Genomic DNA, 24222 nt, shown 5'->3' on the forward strand with positions numbered 1-24222 from the left:
TGATTTGGATAAAACTCATCAATTACCCATTAACATGGACAGAATTAACAATACAAAAAAGCTATAGTATAATATAAAGTACATTAAAGTTGCCCTCCACTCAAATGTGTTTTGCTTATTGTTACTTCACTTTGATGTTTGACCTTCACTGTGCAGTTTCACATTCATCTGCTGGAGGAGGTGAACGTTTCTCACCTTAAATATCAGTTTAAGACATGGAGGTACACCACAACTAGTCTGGAGGCCAATTGTGGTCAAAGATGCAACTTCCACAAGTGTGATAAGGAAACCTGTACTCGCCAGGTCAGTGCTCTTACACTGAAAATGGGCTGGAAGGTTCACAATGTTTCAGGTCTGTCAACAAACTACTCATGTGCCCTTACGAACATTGAAACAGGTTTTGCTTTCTGTAATCCTTCCTCCTGTTCATTCTGGTCATTAAAATACCCATTTCAATGTATGTGATGGGGTATTTAAAAATTTATATGAAGGTACAGTGGAAGGATAGCAAAACAAAAAAACTGTACTAAAGAAAATGACTGGACGATAGCCACTTGATTTTTAGACAGCTGAACGGATGGAGGACTGTCCATTCTGCCTCATCTCCTCCATTTGAAGCATGTTAGGAAGGGATCTCTTTAAGATTCCCTGTGGAGTGTGACCTCTAATGGTTGTTTCGTTTGTTGTGCACGGACTCGAGGCCTTTCTCATTTCCAAAATTTGTGCCTCCTCTGCTCCTTGCACAGCGTCTTAGTCCCTCCCACCCGAGATTCAAGCTCGAGGAGTCGACGCGAGGAGAGAGGAGTAGAAGCGGCACAAATTTGGGAAATGAGAAAGGCCCACAAGCTCCATGACACAGTGCATGCTCAAGCCAGTGGTTTCCGCTGATCAACAGGTGGTGGTAACGCACCAACATGAGCAGCAACGTGCTAGCAAAGTCAGGGGCGAGGAAGATGACAACTGGCTAGTAAACCTGGATGAACACTTTACAGGTTTTAAAATGTAAAAGTGCTTGCAAATGTTTTATGAGGAAGGAAATGCATTTAACAGATCTGTTAAAGCTCAAAAGATGCACATGATGCATTTTGGTAAGTAACACTGAATGTAAAGTGTAAAAGCTGACTATTGCACTGATTGGCACAACCAGTTCATATTGAAAGTTTATCTTACATCTCAGTGATATTGCAAAATACGAGTTTGTGCTATTTTTGAACTGATGCTGGTACATATAAGAGGCATGTTATGTGTATCTGCAAAGCACGCCAACAACAAGAACAGACACCAAGTATTTGAAAAATCTATTTATTAGTCTCTTCACACATATAAAGACATCATTCAGTGGACCGACAGACAGAAGTCGACTAATGTAGAAGGCACAGGAATCCTTTCCATTTCTGATCAGTCCTTGTTGGATGGCTCATTTTATGAAGTTTGACTAGTGTATACCCCCAAAACAAGCAACACTGTAAAACCAAATTACTTGTACTTGTAGAATCCTTCTCCTGTCTTTTTGCCATATTTGCCCTCTGCAACCAACTTGTTAAGCGACTCACTCTGGGCAAAGAGTGGGTTGTCGGGATCCATTGCGCTCCAGCCTGAAGATATGCAATAACAAAAGGAGCAGTATTTTACATTTAATCTAATCAGATCATTCAAATTAAGTTTGTTTCTCCTTCCTTGCAGCAGTTTTGTCGTATCACACTTTAAATTAAAAGGCATCACAGTATATATATATATATATATATATATATATATATATATATATATATATATATATATATATATATATATATATATATATATATATATATATATAATATATATATATACACACACACACACACACACACACAATATTTACACTATATTTTCCACGTAGTTTTACTCACCATCAATGATGAACTTAGTGGTGTCTAGTCCTACGTAGTCCGCTAGTTCAAAGGGTCCCATCGGGTAACCTGCACCAAGCTTCATTGCAATATCAATGTCCTCTTTGGATCCATGACCTGAGGAAAAAAACATGGTAATACAACATAATGGTAACCAAAGCAGTGCTGCAGAATCAAAAAATAAAAAAAATATTTTAAAAAAGGAAAATGAATTGGAGCCCCATTGCATGATAGTGAAACATGAACACGACATCAGAGAAAGGCAAGCACAGATACATTAAACCCCCCCAAAAAAGGACAGATTATTTTACAGTCTTGCGTTTCCACTTTAAATCCCAAAGAAACATAATTACGGACACTATCGTGGTGAATGATCCCGAATCACAAACTATGGCGATCTTACTATTGACATAACTGGTGCTCATGCTGGTATACATACCCCTCTCATGCAACCGGATGGCCTCCAGCATGTAAGGAACAAGTAGGCGGTTTACAATGAATCCTGGTGTATCCTGAATAAAGACACATTGGATGCTGCTGAGTGGTCTATTAAATATATTTTAAGTGAATACAGCTATAATGGCATCAGATCGTACCTTGCAGGACACTGGAGTTTTTCCGAGCACTTTGCTGAAGTTCAGGAGGGAATCAAACGTCTCTTGGCTTGTTGCTGAGGTTCCAATGACCTATGAAAGATGAATAACAGGACAACACAAGGAAAACAGAATGACTGTTACACACACAGTTTGGAAATCCCCTGTCCACTTAGTCACTGAGGTGCTGCAATGTCGGGGTCCTCAACTGACGCGTGCTGCAGGCATTGGATGTGTGAAGCACAGTCCAATTACAATGTCCAGATGTTGACCTTTACTTTTGCTGTTCATTTATTGCTTACAGGTTCTTGAACTCAGACAGCACATCAATCACACATTTACCAAATTTGAACCACTGCTACACCACCTGCAGACCACGGTCACAGTTAAAAACACTGAACGCCTCATCTGGCATGCAACACACCTGACTACATTACACTTCCTGTATAAATGCTGTCTCAGTACTGTCCAAAGTGTGCAAAAAGTGAATAGTGCAGTGGATAAGACACATGCCCTTGGTGTGGGTTCGAATCCCACTGCAACCACCAATGTGTCCCTAAGCAACACCCCTAGTTGCTTCAGAGGCTTTAACATATATAGCAATTGTAAGACGCTTTGGATAAAAGTGTCAGCTAACTGAATGTAATGTCAAAATAAACATCAACTCAAAAAAATAGCCTCTTACACAAACACACCCACGGCCGTAACAATGAATATAGGACAACAGTTTAGTCAGGGAACAAGAGAACAAAGTGTGCTGTCAGGTGATGATTTAAATAAACGTATGCTAATACTAAAAATATTGCTACCTTGGCCACCACCAATACTACCACTACTAATAAACAGTACTAAAGTAATTTTTCAATACTGTAAATATTTTTTTTTACTGGAAGTTAGAGATATTTACCACTCTTATGTCTGTATGCAGCCAATTAGCTTAGCTTAGCACAAAGACTGGTGCTATGTCTCAATTCAGATACATGTAGTACACTGTGTACACTATGTGCTTACTTGCATACTGCATAAATTTCAACAACGTAGTGTTGTCTCCGGTCAAACACGGTTGTTTCACACTTGACGATTGCATCATTTGGCAGGTTCTTTTTCTTTTAAACGGCAAATGCAACCGGACAGATCCTTCCCTCCAAACAAACCGATTACACACTGACGGCTCCTATCAGACAACAGTATAGTGCTATTTAGTGGGGGGGGGGGAAACAGTGTGAAGCTTCCAGTCAGAGAACTGAGGGCACCGAAGTCCCTAAAACCTGCATTATATCGAACGACCAGCAGGGGGGCGACTCTTATGGTTGCAAAAAGAAGTCCGATTCCATTAGAAATAATGGTAAAATGACCCTACTTCTCACCGGATTTATTACCTCAGTAAACACTTTCCTAATGAGTTTATGGTCTCAATCGCTAGTTTCATGTCTTCTTCAATACAAAATGATGTTCATTAAGTAAATTATGGTCCAATTTAGAGGAAAATAGACCATAAAGCAGGGATTATCTGTCATTGACAAGTTGTTACCATGGCAACCTGTCAATCAGGCTAGAGTAACTTGTACACACAGCACTGTGTAAATTTGAAAAAGCTTAAAATTGTCAGCCCTGTTAAAATGACAGTTAACGTGAATTACAGATGCACCTAGCTAAGCAAGCTGGCTAGCTCAACACACGGCCATTAGCTCCACCATCACGTGCAAACACGGTCATGTCTGGTGCCCTATCTGCCAAACTCGAGGCTTCAAAATGGCAGTCCACAAACCAACGGGTGACGTCACAATGACTACGTCCACTTCTTATATACAGTCTATGGTCCAAGCTTACCAAACCCCCTACCAACAACTCACTAATAAACATGTTGCATCTCATTTGTTTAATCTATAACAAAAAGATATAAGATAACATATAATGTGTCAATGAAGGAGGTGCTGCAAGGCAGAATTTGTTATTATTAGATAGCTGTTTCCCCGTTTCCAGTCTTTGTGCTAAGCTAAGCCAAATGGCTGATTTGGGTAGCTTTGTATTTACCATACAGACATAAGAGTGGTATCATTCATTTCCACTGTCAAATAAGCATATTATAAATCTCCTTTAACCCCCCCCCCCCCCATCCCACTAGTAGTTCAATGTCAGGTAAATCAATGAACTGTTATTTATTATTTTAAACAAGCAAATATATTTGTTTTTAAGCATTTTGACATTACTTCAAATGGAGTTATGCAATATGATTTTCACCCCACCTCTACAAGCTTCATCACAGGGACCGGGTTAAAGAAGTGAAGGCCGCCAAATCTGTCCAGCCTGTTGGTGGAGCTGGCGATGTCAGAGATGGGCAGAGAGGATGTGTTGCTGGCAAAGATGGTGTGTCTAAAATACCAAGTGCAGAAAGATAGACAGCATATAACACAATATATGGACAGCTGTCAATAATAATGTGCTATTCAGAACTTTCCATTTGAACTTGTTTTTAAATACTTACAACTGAAGTAGGAACACACACACACACACACAGCACCATGACAGGCAGAACAAACAGCAATCAAATGTTGCTTCTAGTTGGCATAAAACCCTTGCTACACTTTTGCTGCACTTGCTTATAAACACACATAAAATTAATGATACAGACATGGGACGCTGCTTACGCTGGTGCCAGCTTGTCAAGCCGACCAAAGAGATCCTGTTTGATTTTTAGATTTTCCACAATGGCCTCCAACACAAGATCCGAGCCCTGAACAACAGATCCAGCATCTGTTGAGACTGACAAATTCTGCAGGACTTTCTGGATGAACTCTTCACCTGCCTGAAACAAAAAAGCAATATCTCACATTAATTTCACTCTTATTCACTGTTTTCTTTGGTCTGGTGTCCTACTGTGTCTCACCTCTGGCTTATCAGCAAACTTCTTCTTGACCACTCTTTTAAGGCTCCCTTCAATTCCTTTGACAGCCTTTTTAAGGATGTCGTCACTTGTGTCCACCAGCGTCACCGTGTGGCCAGTTGATGCAGCAACCTTTCAGAGAGAAATCAGTTTAAGATAACTAGATACATATGTATCAATATCAGTTATGTTGAGGTGGAATACTGTTCACACTGTTCTTTGTAACTGCTGCTCGTGATTATAGTGGAGGATAGTGGCTGCCTGTCTTCTCTGGCTTAATAGCAGGCAGTCTCAATAAGGACCTAAAACAGCAAATGTAACCAGAAACCAGGGATGTGTAAAGTAGGGCTGCAACTGACGATAATTGTCATTGTTGATTAATCAGTTGATTATTTTTTTCTGATTAACTGATTAGTTGTTTGGTCTATAAAATGTCAGAAAATGGTCAAATAATGCCGATCAGCGTTTCCCAAAGACCAAAATTATGTCTTCAAATGTATTGTTTTGTCCACAGGAGGGAAGAAACCAGAAAATATACACATTTATGGAGCTGGAATCAGAGAATTTGTCTTTGTCTAATTGGTTATCAAAATAGTTAGTTAGTTAGTTATTAATTTAATAGTTGACAACTAATCCAACGTCACCGATTAATTGTTGCAGCTCTAGTGTAAAGATACTCAAAAAAGTCAGTATGCACATTGAAAGATTTTTGAGCATGCTGTTCATGAAGCACATTGCCAGCGGTGGTGAAACAGCTTGAGGAAGATCTTTGACAACAAAAAAAAGTAGGCCTGTTTCTACAAAAGTTAGTACAAAACAGTAAAGTAAATTGTCCGCTAAACACTTATTCTTACAGTAATTTTACTTAAGCACTCACAGTTCTTTTAGTGACTGCTGTTCAATCTCATAGTTGTTCAAAAGTTTTGGTAACTGACGCTACAGTACTTTAGCTTAGCCGTTAGCGACTTTAGCTTAGCAGCTAGTGATGGCTTCTCCCTCTCCCTCTCCCTCTCCCTCTCCTACTTTCTCCTGCTCGGTGTGTCAGATGTTTAGTTACTCCTCTGCCTCCTTTAGCTGTAATGGTACGTGTAATAAGTGTAGTTTATTTATAGACATGGAGGCGAGGCTCAGTGATTTAGAAGTCCGGCTCCGCACCTTGGTAGATCAGTCTTTAGCTACTGTAGCTAGCCAGTCCCCGGTAGTCAGTGCGGAACGGCCTGAGTTAGCCTCTGGTAGCCGTCCCCCGGCATCTCCTGTGCAGCCAGGAAGGGGTGGCTGGGTGACTGTCCGAAGGAGGAATAGTCGTGAGCATTCAAAGTCCACGGGGCACCATCAACCTGTTCACGTCAGATTTTCCCCATTCGGCGACACACTCGCTGAGAAACCTACTCTGATCATTGGCAGCTCCATTTTGAGAAACGTGAAGTTAGCGAAGCCAGCGGCCATAGTTAAGTGCATCCCTGGGGCCAGAGCGTGCGACATTGAGTCTTATTTGAAACTGCTGGCTAAGGATAAACGTAAATACAGTAAGATTGTTATTCACGTCGGCTGTAATGACTCCCGGTTACGCCAATCGGAGGTCACTAAGATTAATGTTGAGTTGGTGTGTACATATGCAAAAACAATGCAGGACACTGTAGTTTTCTCTGGACCCCTGCCAAATCTGACCAGTGATGACATGTATAGCCGCATGTCGTCATTCCGCCGCTGGTTGTCGAGGTGGTGTCCAGCAAACGATGTGGGCTTTGTTGATCATTGGCAGACTTTCTGGGGAAGACCTGGTCTGATTCAGAGAGACGGCATCCATCCCACTTGGGAAGGAGCAGCTACCTCATTTCTAGAAAAAAAGTTTATAAGTGGACCAAATCCATGACAACCCAGAGTTGAGACTAAGAGGCAGAGTCGCAGTTTAACACACTTCTCTGCTCCTCCATTCCAGGAGTTACTTAGTGAAAACCTCATAGTGGCGGTGTCTGTCCCCCCTCCATCGAAATTATTTAAATCAAAGGTAAACAGAAAACCTCATAAAAATTAAAACCACATGAGCAATAGTGCAAACTAATAGGAAAATTAAATGTGGACTCAGTGGGCTCAGGTGAGTCCTGAACCATCCCTTAGTTATGCTGCTACAGGCCTAGACTGCCGGGGGATTTCCTATGATGCACTGAGCTCCTCTCTCCTCTACTTTCTCTCCCTCTGTATGCAACCTCATCCCATTATTGCATGTTACTAACACAACTTCTCCCCTTTCCGGTAGTCTTGTGCTTTCTCGTCCCTCTCCTCTCTCCTCCTATCACTTCCTGCAGGTGTTTCTGGCTCTGGAGCTGTGGAGTCTGGATCTGTGGCTGCGAGTCACCTGCTGCCCCCGTGTTCCTGCTCGACACCCTCTGCTGCAACGACTATTGTTACTAGTCCTATTGTTATTATTGTTATTATTGTTATTATAACCATTAACATTACGATTGTTATCATTAACACTACTATACATATCTATACCATTTTTCATTTAGTCTATAGCAACATCACCTTTACTGTCTTTACCTTGTGTAGGCTGCCTCCCTCCCCTCTCTCTCCTTCCATCCCTCTCTTGCCCTCTCTCTCTCTCTCTCTCTCTCCCCCCTTCACCCCCAACCAGTCGAGGCAGATGGCTGCCCACCCTGAGCCATGGTTCTGCTCGAGGTTTCTGGCTCTTAAAAGGAAGGTTTTCCTTGCCTCTGTCGCCTAGTGCTTGCTCTTGGTGGGAATTGTTGGGCTTCTGTAAATAACATCATAGAGTACGGTCTAGACCTGCTCTTTTATGAAAAGCGCTGTGAGATAACTGTTGTTGTGATCTGGCGCTATATAAATAAAATTTAATTGAATTTAATTAAACTGATTTATTTGTACTGAACTGCGATACAGTATAGCAAATGGCATATTGTGGCATTGTATACCCTCATTGTATAAGTGGGACACAGCTGAAGTTCTCCAACAGCTGTTTACTGGATAACAAATTCAGAGAGCTACACTTTGTGGCAAAATGTGTACCGTCCCAAATTCCCTATAGTGCATCTGAGTTGAACCCTTCACCTGTCTTGTCTTTTATTATGTCACACCACAAGGAAAACAACGTTTAGTGATTGACATCCAAACTACACAACTCCTTTGTGGGATCAAAGGGCGATTGTGCTGTGAGATAAGAAAAAGCATTATCGAAGGAAATATGAAACTAAACTAGCCTAGATGATAGATGACTAGATGACAGGTAACACACAACATGTTGTCTTTTAGGCCCTGTCCACACGAACACGGGTATTTTCATAACAGCGACTTTTTCTACGCGGTTCGGGCCGTTCCTACACACACAAACGCAGTATCAGGTTGCTGAAACCGAACATTTTTGAAAACTCATGCCAGGGTGGGGATTTTCAGAAACGCTGGTTGCAGTGTTGTCCTGTAGACAAAAAAACCCGGGGGTTTTGCCTTGCGACGTCAGAGTGTACGCCGTTAACCCGCTGTGTCTGATGTCAGATTGCGTGCCACTGCCTGCTTTGTTTCCAATTTTATTAAGCTCCGATTGGCCAACGTGGCTTTACGGTTAGGGTCATATGCATATACTCCGCCAGGCCCGTGTGGACTAGGCACTAGGTAATCATTCATACAACTGAAATGGTTTCCAAAACATATTTGCAAGCAACGTTTTCACTTTTCAGTGTGTGCAAACAATAGGGAAATAATGTTTTCCTAGTTTAAAAGTCTCACAATCAGATTCTGTGACCCAAATGGTTAAGCGCCAGAGGCTTTGTTGATAATGTGAAGCGGCTGCAGTTAGTTAACTTAGGTGTAGGCACTAAAGGTAGGCTACTTGGTTAGGTTTAAGCACTGTGCGTTGGTCTACAGAAGAGGTGGGGAGAATTATGGTTTATGGACGTGTTTTCAAACACCCTGCGCGTTTCAGTGGGACCTCCCGTGTCTGTCTCCTCTCCAGCGGGGCTGTCAGCTGGCTAGCTATGATGCTAACCGCTAGTTACTTGCTAGTCGCTTACCTGTGCTATTCCTGCACCCATCAGTCCACCTCCGATGATTGTTACATGCTTTATAACAACATTCCTGACAGCCGATGACGAGAAACTTCTGCAGATTTGGTGAGTGAAGAAAGCCATGATGTGTCGTCTTGCTACGGACTTCAGGATCCCTTCGGGACATAAACAGCACCGTGCACCCAGTGAGAAGGGCAAACGGAAGAGCAATAGTGACGAGTCGGCCGCGAACAAGTCGGCTTTATGAGCCGGCTCCCGCCTAAGAGCCGACTTGTTTTTGCTTTTGTTTTTGTAAATGAATACAAGACAGAACAACAGGACAGGACAATCAAACATCACAGTATCAGTCAAGTATGGTGGGACTTGTGTATGTTGCGCCAGACAATAGTAGGCTCTAGTTGAATAGTTCAATATGAATATAAAAATTCAATACGCATGTCCAATAATAATATAACATATAATGTAAAAACTTATTTAAGTTATGTGGACACAAACCAATCATAGGTCAATTTGGCTAAATGATAAAAGCCAGTGGTAGCTGAATTTAAGAGCCGTTTTGGAGCCTAAAGAGCCAGCTGGTACTGCTGAGCTGAGCCAAATGATCGGCTCACTAAAAAGAGTCGGAAGTCCCATCACTGAAGAGGAAGGTCAACGGTCACGTGATCACGCGGAGAAGTACATGACCTTTCACATAGATATACTTTGGTGTTATTAGGTTAAAGAGCATGACCACATCTCAAGGCTCTTAACTGCATCCACCTTTCCCTTACTTGCGTATTTCCCCCAAGGAAACCATGTGAGGACAGAAGACAGGAGGAAATGTGTTTTCAGAGAAATAAGAAGTCCTTTCCTACTAAGTGAATTTGGTTTCTGAGGGTGCTGGCAACTGTCATTCGGCTTTAACAGCTGTACAGACTTTTGGTTTAGTGTCTGCACCCACACATGTGCACTGTGCTAATAGCCTACTATAAAGGCTCACAGTTAAAGCAGCATGTTTTCTCTCTGTGGCTTTACCTGTTTAACAAACACCTGCACATGATAAACAACTTGCATTCTGTATTTATACTGTGTACCCTGTTCAGATGCACAGGAATCATTGACGTTTAGCCTGTAGGCCTATAATTTATTCATTGTTTGGATCTGTATTTATTGACATTCTGATTGTGAATTCAACTCAATCAGAAAACCAAAAATAAAAGTTGTTTCTGAACTTGAGGTTAATCTGTTATCGTCTTCATTACAGTATGAAACTCCATTGATGTTGTGATAGATCAGTCCAAGAGGGCGTGTCGGCCAGTAAAAGATTCCTGAAGGTTGCTTTGTGTATCCTCGCTCATGGCTACTCTGTGGGCCTTTCTCAGGGTGCTCCACGTTTCCCTCACTTGCGTCTTAGTCCCGCCCACCGGGGGATGCATGGAGAGACGCAAGGAAAGCAGGAGAGAAGGAACGAGGAAATATATTTTTAGAGACAAGAGACGTCCTTTCCTCTGAGGCGTCACGTAAAGCGACGTCCATTTCTGATGACGGCGACAGTCAGCTCAAACAGCTGTAGAGACTTTTGATGGAGTTTGTGTCTGCACACGTGCACAGTTTTGGTGCTAATAAAGTCTCACAGTCGCTGTTACCTGTTTAACAAACACCTGCACACGAAAAACTATTTACTGTATGTCCTGCTCAGAGGCAGAGGATAATTTCTGCTGGCACAATACTGATATTATCTGCATTTATATTTATTGATTCTGATTGTAAATTCATTATTGAATAACCCAGAATATGATCATGGCAACTTATTTTTTTCTCCCTAAACATTTCTATAGGCTACATTTTGTCCGCGACTGATGTGGAGTGTGTGAGTGATTGACTCAGTGATTGTCACTTATTTAACTGCCTATGAGCCAGCGCCGAAATAGCCAGAGCCTTACTTTTGCTTCCTGGTATTGTTTATTTATGTATTGTGCTCCAGTGTCCTGTACACAGGCAGGGCATTGTTAAAAAGTAAGCGTTAGATCCCACTTTTACCACAAGAGGGAGTATACTGTTAGTGAGTTATGTTAGGAGCAGCCTCAAAAAGGCAGTGCAGACCATGCTCATAAACAATGTACCGATCTGTTTGTGTATGTTGCAGGTATGTAGCAAGCAAACATAATATATATAGAGTGGTAAAGTAGGCCGTTCAGTTCCACTGAGCATGTTTCAGCACCAGTGAAGTTGTTGTTATTAGCTTTGTTAACCTAAAACTTAAGTTAACTGTTGCCAGTGACATTAAAGCTGATGATACATGGGGCAACTTTTTGAGCAATGTTGCTAGGCCATCTTGCTGGTGGCAAGTCTGACTGTGTTTTGAATGGATATTGGGGCGGGTACGGAGTAGTGGGGGAAGGGGATTACTATAGTAATCTTTACTCGTTACCATTGACGGCAACATTGTTCTAAAAGTTGCTCGGTGTATTATCAGCTTAAGACCTTGTGGGCGGTACATATAAGAAATTGTGTCTGTAAAGCCTGTAACATGACAGTAAATGCAGCTGTAATAAACAGGAGCCCACAATACTAATCTGTATAATGTAGGAGTTGTGCCAAATGTTTTCCTTTATAAGTAGGCCTATACTGTTAGTGAGTTATATGAGCAGCCTCAACATGGCAGTGCATTTCTGTAACTTAACGTGAGTCTGAACTGACCGTGCTATAACAATGTTTCAATTTGTTTATGTATGTTGCAGATTTTATTGAAGATATTCAAAGCCACACTGAGTTTTTATTCAGATGTGCAACAATTACTTCTCTCCTGAGTTAGGGCATAAACTCAACACTAGAGGCTTAGTAGCTGCTAGTTAGATTTTAACTAAAACAGTAACCAAAACTGGATGCACATGATTAACTTTGGGTATGGACTAAATTCAAAGTCTTCAAAATGCATGTAAAATAGAGTCCATTTGAACATAGACTAATCTTCAACTGCAAGTCACCACAATCTTTATTAATGGGTTGGACTGTGACTTTACATTCACAGGTCTTTGAGTAAACTGTCTTATCTGTTTGATTCATAATTTCATCTTCAGTTATTGCCACCTGCATTTTGTCCCCATCAGGTTACAGTTAAATAAATCCAATGTAACATACAGAGGGATATCAGCACTTTATTAGACAATGAATGTGCTTCAATGAATCAAATTTAATAGTGCTGAATCATTAATCCTTCCTCCATTACAGTTTTTTAAGATAAATGAAATGGTCCATGTTAGCATGAATTGATATTTCTAGCGCCACTGGATTAAAATGGAGACTTTGCTCTTTATTTACTCATTGCCGTGGTGAATTGTACTTTTCTTTGCATTCCCCACTTATTAACTCAGTGAACACACTCAGGGTTGACTGAACTAGTTTTGATCAGCTGTTTAAGAACTGAAAACTCAGTTTCACATCTCAGGCTAAATCAACTCAAAGCTCCTGCCTCATCATCTCTCCTTTGCTTCCTAGTGTTTTCTTTGTGACTAATCTTTTGTTTCTTGTATCTTAGGATCACCGCCTGCTCCTCTGCCTTAAGTTTGCCTTCTGCTGGAAAGCCAGCCATGCGTTCCTATTCGCCACTGCCCACGCCATCTTATCTGACATTATTTACAAACTTCCTTCAGACGCCTTCAGATCTCCAACCCTAGTCATCTCTTGTTCATCTAATGCCCCTACATCATCACAACACTGTGGGCACAATGCATCATTTTTCACCTACTACCTCAATGATCCAAAAGAGGTGATACAGCAGCTAAACTCCTCCACCTGCTCCTCCACAAATTTTTTTCCAAAGAAACCCTTAATAAACAGCTACAGACCGATCTCCAATATCCCTTTTCCTAGTAAAATATTTGAAAAGGTTGTCTACAAACAACTGCATAGTTACCTGTCCATTCACAATCTATATGATGTGTATCAATCTGGCTTCAGGACTAACCGCAGCATTGAAACAGCTTTGTGGCCGTGTCTTAAAGGACTCTCTTCCTATCTAACAGGCAGGACATTCTCTGTGTCTCTTGACAACTGTTAAACTGGCAATTATAACATTTGCTTTGAGGTCTCACAAGGCTCAGTTGTGTATTTCACTTTCACATGATATCCTCAGCCCTATTAATGACCTTGACAACTGTATCAGTGAAATCAAGTACTGGATGATCAAAAACATATTGCAGTAAAAAAAGATTCTTGTGGAGAAAACTATATTATCATTACAATCTTACTGCTGTACATTCTCCATGACAGAAATTAAGAAAATGCACTGGACAATTACTTCCTGGGTGCATATGTATATTGGTAAAATATAAAAATAATAACTGTATAGGCCATTTTTTATTTAACCATATTCAAATGTATATTTAACTATCTGTTATGTTCTGTGTGTAGCAGAAAGATACTACAAACTTTCCTGCCCTATGGAACAAAGTTCCTAAGTTTTGTCTCCATGTGAGGAGTCCAGGTTTTGTCAACACTGCCAGTTCAGATCAATGTTAAAAGGAGACGAACAGGGCTGTGTTAAATATATAATGTTGCTTCTAACTGCAAAACTCAGAGCTCAGATGGAAAATATTTATTTCTTACAAATAGTTTTTAAAAGACTTGTTTTCAGGATGAAAATAATGACTCAAATAAAATGTGCAGGTCAGGACTTGTGAGATGACGTCGCTGTCTCTATCTGTCATTACCTGGTGTAGGAAGCTTCTATACATAATTTAAGAACACACAGATTTTAACATTTTATTATCTTAAAATTGGAAGTATAATGAAATGTTATGCATATTTCTACTTTTATTTCGCTGTCTCTACAAATTAGCAAATTTGAAAAGACCAAACAAATGACAAACTACATAATCATAACTAAAAGCCAAATTAGCCATAATATCTTTCTTATTTCAGCAGCACCTACCAGTAGAAGCAAATAAGGTATGGCACAACACATGATCATAGAAACTGTCCATAGGCTGTATGATATAGCCTACTAGTTAAGATAAGACTGCACTAGCAGCAGCAATTATATATGGTGAAAATAAAAGACAATCAGCTTCAATCAGACTACACCTCTGTGCTATTTATATGCATTATATAATGAGCAGAATAAAACAAGGTAATTATAGATCATATAGAAACACTGCAAGATAAAATACAAGTCTTTAATGAAGAGTAATGTCTATGTCTAAGTGAGATAAAAAGTCCTGAGTGGATTCAGAGGTTACTGAATCAGCTGTAGCTGTAATTTCCAACTTGTGGTGTGACCCAGTGGACTGCAGATGGTTGATCCAAAGCTGTGACACCAAGTGGTCCTTCATGTCCAGGTGAAACATCTTTGTCTGCTGGGGGAGGACAAGTCAGTGGGGAAAAACAGTGGAGCCTGTGTTAACCTCTAACACCTCTAGTGTACACTTTATGCCCTAATTTAGGAGAGAAGAAATACAGAGCTGGTGCAACCAGTGCATGTGTGTAGATGCAGCTGAGTGGGAGCCAGGAGACTGAGCATGAGGCAATAACAAACACAGGGACAGACGGAAGTGAAAGAACAAAAGGAGATATAGGACTGATGAGACTTGCATTTATCACCATTCACTCCCTGGTCAAATGACATCGGCAGTGATGCAGGTAGTGTCCTCTGTTTCTTATTAGCGGATGTCTATCACGTTACATCCATATGTGTGTAGTAATAATACTATGCTAGGTCTGCCGGCTGAGACTGTATAGCTGCGTTGTTATGTTTTCTAGAGCACACAAACACTGTAAACACACACCTGTCACCTGCCCAGCATGGTGCCATTACCCAGAAACCCATCTTCTACACCTTATCTTTACAGTTTATACACACAGCCCACAGGGGGGTTAATAGCCGCATTTAAAACCTGCATGTACCGACAGTAACATAACTCATGCATGTCAGCAACACTCAGCCTAATACAGATAACTTGCTAATGTTATCATATATTACCTGCTGTACTGTCCGCTGCTTTCTCGTCAGATGGATAGCATTCCTTTTGCTGTTGACTTTGTGTGTGAGGCCACATGGACAGAAATGCTGTACGCTTTTAGTTATGGTATTATAAATGATATTCTTCCCTCCAGCCCTGCTCACTCCCTCTGATTGCTTTCATCGCAGTGTGCTGGCAGTCAGAGCTCCCCCTGCTGTCCATAAAGTACCTCTGCGCCTCAGCTGTTCCAGACCCTCCCTGCAGCCTTTGGGTCACGCCTCCTCATTCGCATACACAACTCAATCCCCAAATCCGCAATCCTAAATGGCTAAATGACTAAATGCCCAATCCTAAATACCAAATGCCCAATACTAAATACCAAATTCATTTTCGATTTCGACTTTTAGTTTTAAATCTGACCCAATAATCGCTCTATAGAGTTTAATCCAAAACCTTTTGCACCGGTTTGCTACGTTTTGTCGGGGCTGAACTCAGCCTAGGGTTGTGTGCAACAAGACACAAGAGGCATCTGAATGCGCCAAATTAACCGAATTGTGGCAGGTGCAGATGAAGCAGGACCCAGCAGCAGAAGAAATAGGTGCACAATCAGTAATGCATTTATTTTATACTGAAATTATTTATATATGTATTTATATATTGGCATTTATTATAAACAAACCGAAGGTGTTATCACCTTCTATAAGCGAGGAATCTTTATGTGTCTGCATGTATATTAGCTGTTAATGTCAGTGGAGGTGATGCAGAGGTACAGGGTGATGATCCCAGTCTTGTTGATGAGGAGGGAGAGAAAAAAGAGAGGAGCTGCAGGAGGTGTAGCAGGAACTGCAGGAGGACAATGGAACCAGAAAAAAACAGTGACAGGTACAGGGGCAGTGTGCAGGGCTGAGTAGGCAATCATATGTAGAGATAGAATTAGAGAATGGATTATCGTTTATATTTAAATATTTTAGTACTCTGACGTGCTGTAAACATGACGTGTTGGTAGTAGTATACTGTAACTTACGCTGGGCTCACTTCAAAGAAGCTACGTTACAGAGCCCTAGCGCAAGCATGACTTTGACAGGCGGAAGGAAAAGTAGGTCCTATCAACAAAGTATAATTAGACCATCCCGGTGACAGTAAGATACTTATGATAAAACACACACTCCTATTATACGAGTATCGATCCCAGAGCAGGAAACGTTGGTATCAGGAATATCGATACTTTAGAATCGATCCGCACATCACTACTACGGAGTTTTTCACTCGTATATATCCCAAAAAATTAATACATGGGAAGCGGAAATACATTTTTAATTTATAGTAGCCTAGTTTAACTACTTCAATTACTCTATCAAAGAAATTTAACATCACATTTCATTAATTTCTAATGAATGTTTTTCAACTGTTAACCATTTTCAAAAGACAGTTTGGGGGGTTTCACTGGCAGATGTTGGTGCTGCAAATTCAGACATGAGAACCAATCAAAAGCATCAGAACAGCATCAAACTTTACAAAACAGCTGTGGGTGGAACTGGCAAAGAAAGACATTGTGCACATAAAAACATGCAAAGCAATAAAATTAATATTTAACATATAGCTGAGCTTTTTACAGAAAATATTCAGATGTAACCCCCGATGTTATAACCATTTTCATAAGTGGGGATTTAAATACACATTTTCCCCAGTAAATGTAACATTAGTTACATTTAATTTGTAATCGAAGTATGTAACTAAATTACATGCAACTAGTTCCCAAAACTGGTAACTGGAACATAATATTCATGATAGGCCTAAACTAGACCTGCTGCCCAGTTGCACATTCACGGCAAGGATGGTGCATTCAGTTACTCAGTAAAGCAGTGTTACCTGGATTAGTAACTAATAATATTACTGTTTTGGAAATAGTGATCCGTTACACTGCTAGTTACTGTGAAAATGAGTAAATGTAAAATGAGAAAAGTAATATTACAGTTCCTTCCCAACACTGCTAACAGTAGGCCTAGCTTTGAAATTAGTTTTAATTTAATGTTAAACAATTATACTAACAGAAAAAAAAAATTAACATTTAAATTAGTAAACACTTGACTCCCTCCTATGAGGGAGTAAACACGAGCCTACAGCTCCACACTGCTGTCTGACCCCAACTGGTCCGCTGACCCCATAGGGGTCATTTACACTGGGGATGCTGGGGACATGTCCCTTCCACATTTTGAAATGGCAGATTTTTCACTTTTTGAAAGCATTTGTTAAAAATGTTCTGAAAAATAGTTTGCACCAAAAAATATTAAATAACAAATGAAAACGCTTTGAGAAAAGGTTTATTTGCACAATAAGAAAACATGCAATGCAATATAGTTTCCCCCCCTCATAAAACCCAGACATTTACACCACAAACTGGAGCAGAAATGTCTCCAGAATGCAGGAAATTACAAGTTTAATGCTCAAAATCTTCTGGGGGAGTACCCCCGGCACATATTTCTACGTCAAATATTTAATCGAAATAGTACTAAAAGTCTTCTCGTTCTCATGCATCGTCACATCTCATGACCCAAATGTTTCATTACACCCCTAATCTGAGCCCTTATGTCCCCACCGCTTTTCAACACAAAGTGACGCCCTTGACTGACCTGCTCTGCTCCAAACCAGCTCCTCTCTAGTAGGGCCTACTTATTCTCTCCACCAATTAGTGAACACTTTTGCAAGGCATTGTATGCATGCTACATTCTCATTAGGGGCTGAGCACCCCTAAAGGTCTGATCCTAGAATTGCCCCTGGATAAGGGACAAACCAAAACAGTCTGGAGGCAAAAATAGGGGACCTAACTATAATGAAAATTATGAGCCCACCTGAATAATACCCCACCCTCAAAACAAAACACTCCATTACTGATTGGTCAGGCTCACCGGAGTCCAACCGGGACCAAAGACCATATCACCTGCAATTTTCTGCAGCGGGAGGACAACAGCGGGTGGCACACAGACACAGCGGCTGCCACCACAGGAACTGGCCCACCCTTCACGCCACACCTCACTCTCTGCTTCTCCAACACTGCCTGCTGCTTCAAAAAGTAGATCCAAGCACAGCACACATGGCGACATGCCGCCGACAAACTTCTCCAAAATCTAGGTCTCCTTATAGCTGCAGCTGATTAGGACAACCAGTTGCTAGCCGGGAGACGATACCAGCAAACACCTGGAGAGAGCAAGAACACACGGACCACGAACAAACATAGGACCTTATGGGTCGTAACACAGATTTTGAGCAGGTGTTTTAAGTATCTGGCATAGTGGTTACTTTATTGAGTGTGTAATTAAAAATTTATCACCACAAATAACACCTTAATCAACACTTGATTATCAAGTGATTATACAAAACATTTGCTGGTTCCAGCTTCTTAAATTAGATTATTTGCAGCTGTTCTGGATCATATTGCAGATGTATTACTTACTGTTAGCCAGTTTGGATTGTAGTCACTTCTGATGAGTATTTCTCATTTTTTAAAATTGTATGGATAAAATGATTGCTTGAATAATCAAATTAACTGATAAATATAATATGCATCCGTCCTTAGCAAAACAGCTACATTCCAATCAAAACATGCTTTTTATATTTTGCACATGATTACAGGACACCTTCACCAACATCTTTGGCCTTCTGCAAGGCTCTTTGCATCAGAACACCCGGTTTACAGAAAATCTGGTCAAACCAAGTCTTCCACCGTTTCATCTACGAAGGTTCACACACACAGTGTATGGGCAGGGTGCCAGCGTCAGGCCGAATCGCCCGTGCAGGGAGGAGGAGGCACTCCCTCTGGAAGTCTGAATTCGAAGGCCTGCAATAAACTGGTAACCATCAGGAACAGCTCCATCTTCGCCAGCTGTTCACCCATGCACACCCTACGACCTGAAGGATACACTGCATTAATCATTAGAGCCTGGTGTGCAGACAATTCCAATTTATAGATCATGTTATTTCAGTAATTAAGCCCATATGAGTAGAGAGTGGCATACCTGTCCCGAATGGCATAAAGCACTCTTTCCTGATCAACTTTCCCTCATCGTCCAAGAAGCGTGCTGGGTTGAAACTGTCTGGGTCATCCCACACAGTGGGATCTCTGTGGACAGACCACAGGTTGGGCAAAACAACTGTTCCTTTGGGAATAGTGTAGCCTCTGAACTCTGGAAAAGGAGAACACATTACAATGCCATCACCTTAGCAAATCAGATGCTCATGACAGTCAACCCAATTCAGCTCTGTCGATCTTTATTTTCCCTGATACAATTATTATCTGAGATCTGACTAGTTGAGCATTAACAAAAAGGTTTTAGTGAAGATCCAAAAAAAAGGTGTTAACCCGTTGTCTCAGAGGCCATGTGAGGAATACCCAGAGGAACCACTGTAGCCAATCTCTGCACCTCCATGATGGTAGCTTCAGTAAAAGGCAAACTCCCCTTATCAGTCAAAGATGGGACACTGTTTCGGCCCACCACTTCATCAATCTCTGCCTGGACCTTTTCTGAAATTAAAACAGCAGAAGCAAAGCAACGTTAAGAACATTATTCTTGCATGATTAATAAGTCCTTGTCTCAACAAATCAGCAAAAAATTAAGTTTGACTTTGGGACACACTTTGGGATGCCTTTCAAAATAATTTCAATAAAAGAACTAGAAAGCAAAAGTAAAATGCATGTTTGATGTGCTAATCAATGTGGTTGTAAAGCAGTTGGAGAAGTAGCTAAATGCATAATCGAGCCATTCATTTGTTGTCCAAAACTGGGAAGTATGAGCCGTTTGTTCCCACAGAAAATAACCAATTCCTTGTCCCCCCCCAAAGAGTTTTCCGTTTATGTAGAAAACAAGGTCTGTGGTTAGCTGTCAGCATCTCAATTTTATATTATTGAATTATGTATTGATTGAACTCATTTGTATCAGTTGTTTAACACTTTGTTGTTTTTTTTTTATTCCTCAAAAACTCAGGATAAAATTTGCTTTTCCACTTTATTGGATAGAAAATGATTTTTGATCTGATATTTCAGATTACAGGTGATGGTCCCACAGCTCCACTCCAGTGTCATTGTGGAGGTCAGTTTTGCACAAGCAAACTACACAAAATGCTTCATTTCACAAGAGCATGTAAGCTCTGTCAAGGATGGACTTGCTACACTCGCTTACCTTGGATATCAGGGTGTAAGACCATGTAGAGCAGAGTCCATAAAACAGAATTACTGGTGGTGTCAGTGCCAGCAATGAAGAGATCTCCTATTATATAAAAGAGATAATCTTCTGTGAAACTGCTGTCCTCCTCCCCAGCAGCTTGCTGGGACAACATCTCTATGAAGTACATGTCTGCTAGATCCCTTGGGCTGTCAGGATCTAATGTTTCACGGTGCTTTGCAATAATCCTCTTCAGGAACACTGTGATGTCTCTTTCCACCTGCCGTAACTCCTTGAAGACCCCAAAAGGCAAATAGTACAGCAGTGGAAAGATGTTGATGAGAACCGCGGGGATGTTCACACAGATCTCCAGCCCACGAACCATTAGGCCCAGCATGTTGCGGAACTCGAGGTCATCGTGATGGAAGCGCTGACCCAGGATCAGCGAGCAGATGACGTTTGACACGGCGTTGCTGATCAGCGGGGCCAGGTCCACACCGGCACCACCAGACTCCTCGTTCAGTTTGAGCAGCTCTGTTTTGATGGTAGCCAGGCCTTGCAGGATGCAAGGCTCCAAGCTTAACTTTCCCAGGCCAAAGTTGCGGAGTGTGGTGTGGCAGAACCTGCGCTGCTTTCTCCACACTGGCCCGTAAGGTGCAAAGACTATTCCTAAAGTTCAATTAAACCAGAAAAGGGATGGCATATGGTTCATGTCAACAAACAGTAGCATTTAGGTCAAGGTAAGTTTCTTATCTATATGGACATGTTAAACTGTAACCTACATGTAAATACAGTTACACTTGTCATCAGTAGGCTACCAGTATTGTTTTGTTTTGCTATTGGTCAACCTGTTTACTGCAGCTCAAGGTTTTAGGGTGTTAAACCTAAAAAGCGCCTGTCTAAGTTACAGCTATTCTTTTCCAGAGAGGTTTTTCTAACAATGTACTATTTTATGTAAACGAGAGTTGACAAATATTACAACAGACTCTCAGGACAAGGCAGTACAATTCAACAGCAGTCTACAGCCTCCAAAAGAGCAATAAAGTTGAATTATCACCTCTCTAATGGTTAAACAAAAACTATTTCTTGGAAGACTTATTGGACTGCATTAGTTTTGGCTAGGTTCTGCAAGTTATTACATGCTTTAAGTTTACTCAACATACAAGTAAGACTTAAATAAATGAAATGGTCATTTAATGCAATTTACCTTTGCGTTTAGTCATAATAGTAACAGTAGGAACAGTTGGTCTGTCGGAGAACACGTCGGGATGGTTTGAGAGAGCATCCTTCACCACTTCGTAGCCATTAAGCACGACGACCAACTGACTCCCCACAAAAAGGCTGTAGACATTACCATACACGTTGGCTTGTTCCGTTAAAACAACCACAGCGTTTATGACGGAACTGTCTGGCTGCTGTCCGAAACTCCTACGGATGAAAGTGGGGATGAGAAAGCCACCAAAGTTGCCGACTACCGGCCACGGCTTTGGACCTGGCGGAATATTTGCGAGGTCCCGTCCTCTCTGATAAAATGTAACTAGAAAATACACTATCACGAATACTATCAAAGCTATAATGTTTTCATGTGAGAGCACGGAGCTGCTCAGATAATCCGGCCATGAAAACGACACCATAGCGTCACAATTAAATTAAACTTACTACAATTAAACAAAGAGCTGACAATACTATCCCATTTTCAGAAGTATTCTGGTGTTTGATGCACCAATTTAAGCTCTTCCCGTGTTGCTTGTTAACGACGAGTCAACGTGGTATAGAAACTGGCTTCCTATTGGCTGACAGCGCGTTGACCTGCTGTGATTGGTTCACTTTGACACAGAGAATAACGGGATCCTTTGCCCTTAGAATTGTCTTAAAGGTTACACCACTGCTGGCTGTTTGTTACAATGTAGCCTAACAACCTAGCAAATTTAAATTAAGTTAAAGATTGATACATTTTCGCAAGCGCTCAAGTACCACTATAAATGGAGTTATATAACTGAAGTTCAGGAACAGGACCACGCCTCTCTCTCACTAATTCGACCACCTGCGCCTCATTCATTCCTCCAATCAACCACCCTTGCTTTACTCATTTCATCCACCTGTGCCTCTTTAATCCAATCACATGCACTCACTATATAAGCCTGTCTAACCTAGGGGCGTAGGAGCGACTTTGGCCCTGGGGGGGACGCTAGGGGGGGGATTTATTTAAATAAAGCACTTAAATAGTTGATAAATAAATAGTTGTATTATTTTTCTCTATTCTTTTTAATATTATATAACTTGCATTGTCTATTCCATATTTATATATTTCTACATTTATTTATGTCAACTGTATGTTTGTCTACGTGTAGCACCTTATCACCAAAACAAATTCCTCGTATGTGTTAAACACTACTTGGCAATAAAGCTCCTTCTGATTCTGATTAAATGCTCATTTCTAATGACTTTTGAAAACAGAATGTACTTATTAGTGTGGCTGAAAGAGGGTCTTTGTAGTGACAGAAGATGGATAATAGAACAGAGAGGGGAGATTATGAAAACTCAAAGAGGGAGAGGGTCAGAGAGAGGGAGTATAATATAACTAGAACAAAACCGACTACATACCATAAAAACCATGGAACAGCTGTTAGTTAATGTAGCCACAGTACAAATGTATTTAGTTATCCTAATGTTACATTTGATGTAGCTGTCTGTGATATTTCCTGTGTCTCACTTGGGCCTGACTCTTCCTGCAACAAATGTTTGTGAACACAGAACTGTCTTCAAAGCAAACTCTGATGACATGCAATTGTAATAACAAAGTCTTTTTACTACGTGAGTTTTAGAATTTACTACGTCTAGTAGCTATCCATACAACTTACAAGCTCGTCCTCCTCAGTTTTTTCTACTCCTGCTCATGTGACCTCTGTCCTCTTCCTCTTAAAATACTGCAGGATGCTCATCTCTGTGTGAACATTTTCACTCCTTTCAAATTGTTTATGGACACGTAGCCGAGACACATACACACCTCATGGCACAAGTTTTTAAGGTCAAGGGGAAGCTAACGAGCCGTAGTGATAGCAAGTTAGAGTCTTTTGACAGACTTGTTCATTAAAATCTCGTTCATTACAATTAACTTATCTTTTTTTGAGTCATTTCGTTCATTTGAATTAGGCTGGTTATTGTGGCGCTGCAGTCCTCTAGTGGGCGATTAAAAAACAGTGCCGTTCTGAAACACGGAAGGCTGCCTGGCTTGCTTTATTTGACAAAGTATAATGCACAAATTCACCTCTTGATTACTGTATATCATCATTATATAAACCCCCTGGGCCCACAACCAAATTCAAACCATGTAAAAACCACAGAAATATGTTGTCAATATGTAATCACCACTACTCCGGCTAAATCTTTCCATTTTCACAATCTTTCCCGAGTATACAACCAGACCAGCCATATAAAGGCTTATGTATATAATTACTATCATTATCTCTAAAGTGCTCATTCATACAGCAGCCTAACGTCCCTATCCATGAGTAAAATATTAATATTAGATTTGCAGTAAATATACTGAAGTAATAAGCTTGATACATATGAATAAACACACTCTTATTAAAATTCAACCAATTTAATAATAATCTGGATCAAGCCACCAAGTTCTTAAAGAACTCCAGCACAGAGAGAGGAACAGAGAAATATTAACACATATAAACGCAGCAGTTTGGCAGTTCTAGACGCAGAATGGGCCACATCAGGTCCGGATTCT

At 40.8% G+C, this 24222-nt stretch overlaps 2 protein-coding genes and 1 long non-coding RNA gene across 3 annotated transcripts; all 3 read right to left on the reverse strand.

Moving 5' to 3' along the window:
* Window positions 1–1293: 1293 nt before the first annotated feature.
* On the reverse strand, window positions 1294–9582 carry hadh (hydroxyacyl-CoA dehydrogenase). The gene is made up of 8 exons (XM_038713252.1): window positions 9392–9582; window positions 5370–5498; window positions 5131–5288; window positions 4729–4855; window positions 2486–2575; window positions 2329–2401; window positions 1890–2006; window positions 1294–1595 (listed from the first exon to the last, which is right to left on the reverse strand). Exons 1-8 carry the CDS (start codon window positions 9506–9508, stop codon window positions 1477–1479), a joined length of 930 nt encoding a protein of 309 aa, XP_038569180.1. The 5' UTR covers window positions 9509–9582; the 3' UTR covers window positions 1294–1476.
* A 4945-nt stretch (window positions 9583–14527) lies between these two features.
* On the reverse strand, window positions 14528–15992 carry LOC119898919. Its single transcript, XR_005443659.1, has 2 exons — window positions 15345–15992; window positions 14528–14718 (listed from the first exon to the last, which is right to left on the reverse strand). It is a non-coding gene; the product is annotated as an uncharacterized LOC119898919 (long non-coding RNA).
* A 2603-nt stretch (window positions 15993–18595) lies between these two features.
* LOC119898920 (cytochrome P450 2U1-like) lies at window positions 18596–22507 on the reverse strand (the record flags this gene model as incomplete). The annotated part of the gene is given in 6 exon segments (XM_038713254.1): window positions 18596–19120; window positions 19123–19230; window positions 19338–19505; window positions 19682–19843; window positions 20499–21149; window positions 21688–22507. Coding segments are annotated over 6 exon segments (1587 nt in total). The 3' UTR covers window positions 18596–19049.
* Window positions 22508–24222: the final 1715 nt, after the last annotated feature.

The sequence above is a fragment of the Micropterus salmoides genome, unplaced genomic scaffold, assembly GCF_014851395.1.
Source record: "Micropterus salmoides isolate LMB-PRFRI ecotype aquatic unplaced genomic scaffold, ASM1485139v1 Ms_hic_scaffold_12, whole genome shotgun sequence".
In the NCBI taxonomy this organism is placed as follows: Eukaryota; Metazoa; Chordata; class Actinopteri; order Centrarchiformes; family Centrarchidae; genus Micropterus; species Micropterus salmoides.

Bases quoted from the DNA above. Each gene is read 5' to 3' on its own strand.
- hadh (XM_038713252.1), bottom strand. From the start codon at position 9,508: ATGGCTTTCTTCACTCACCAAATCTGCAGAAGTTTCTCGTCATCGGCT. The intron at 5,499-9,391 runs GTAAGCGACTAG...TCTCTCTGAAAG, and splicing joins TGGGTGCAGGAATAGCACAG to GTTGCTGCATCAACTGGCCA. The intron at 4,856-5,130 runs GTAAGCAGCGTC...TTGGTATTTTAG, and splicing joins CTTGACAAGCTGGCACCAGC to ACACACCATCTTTGCCAGCA.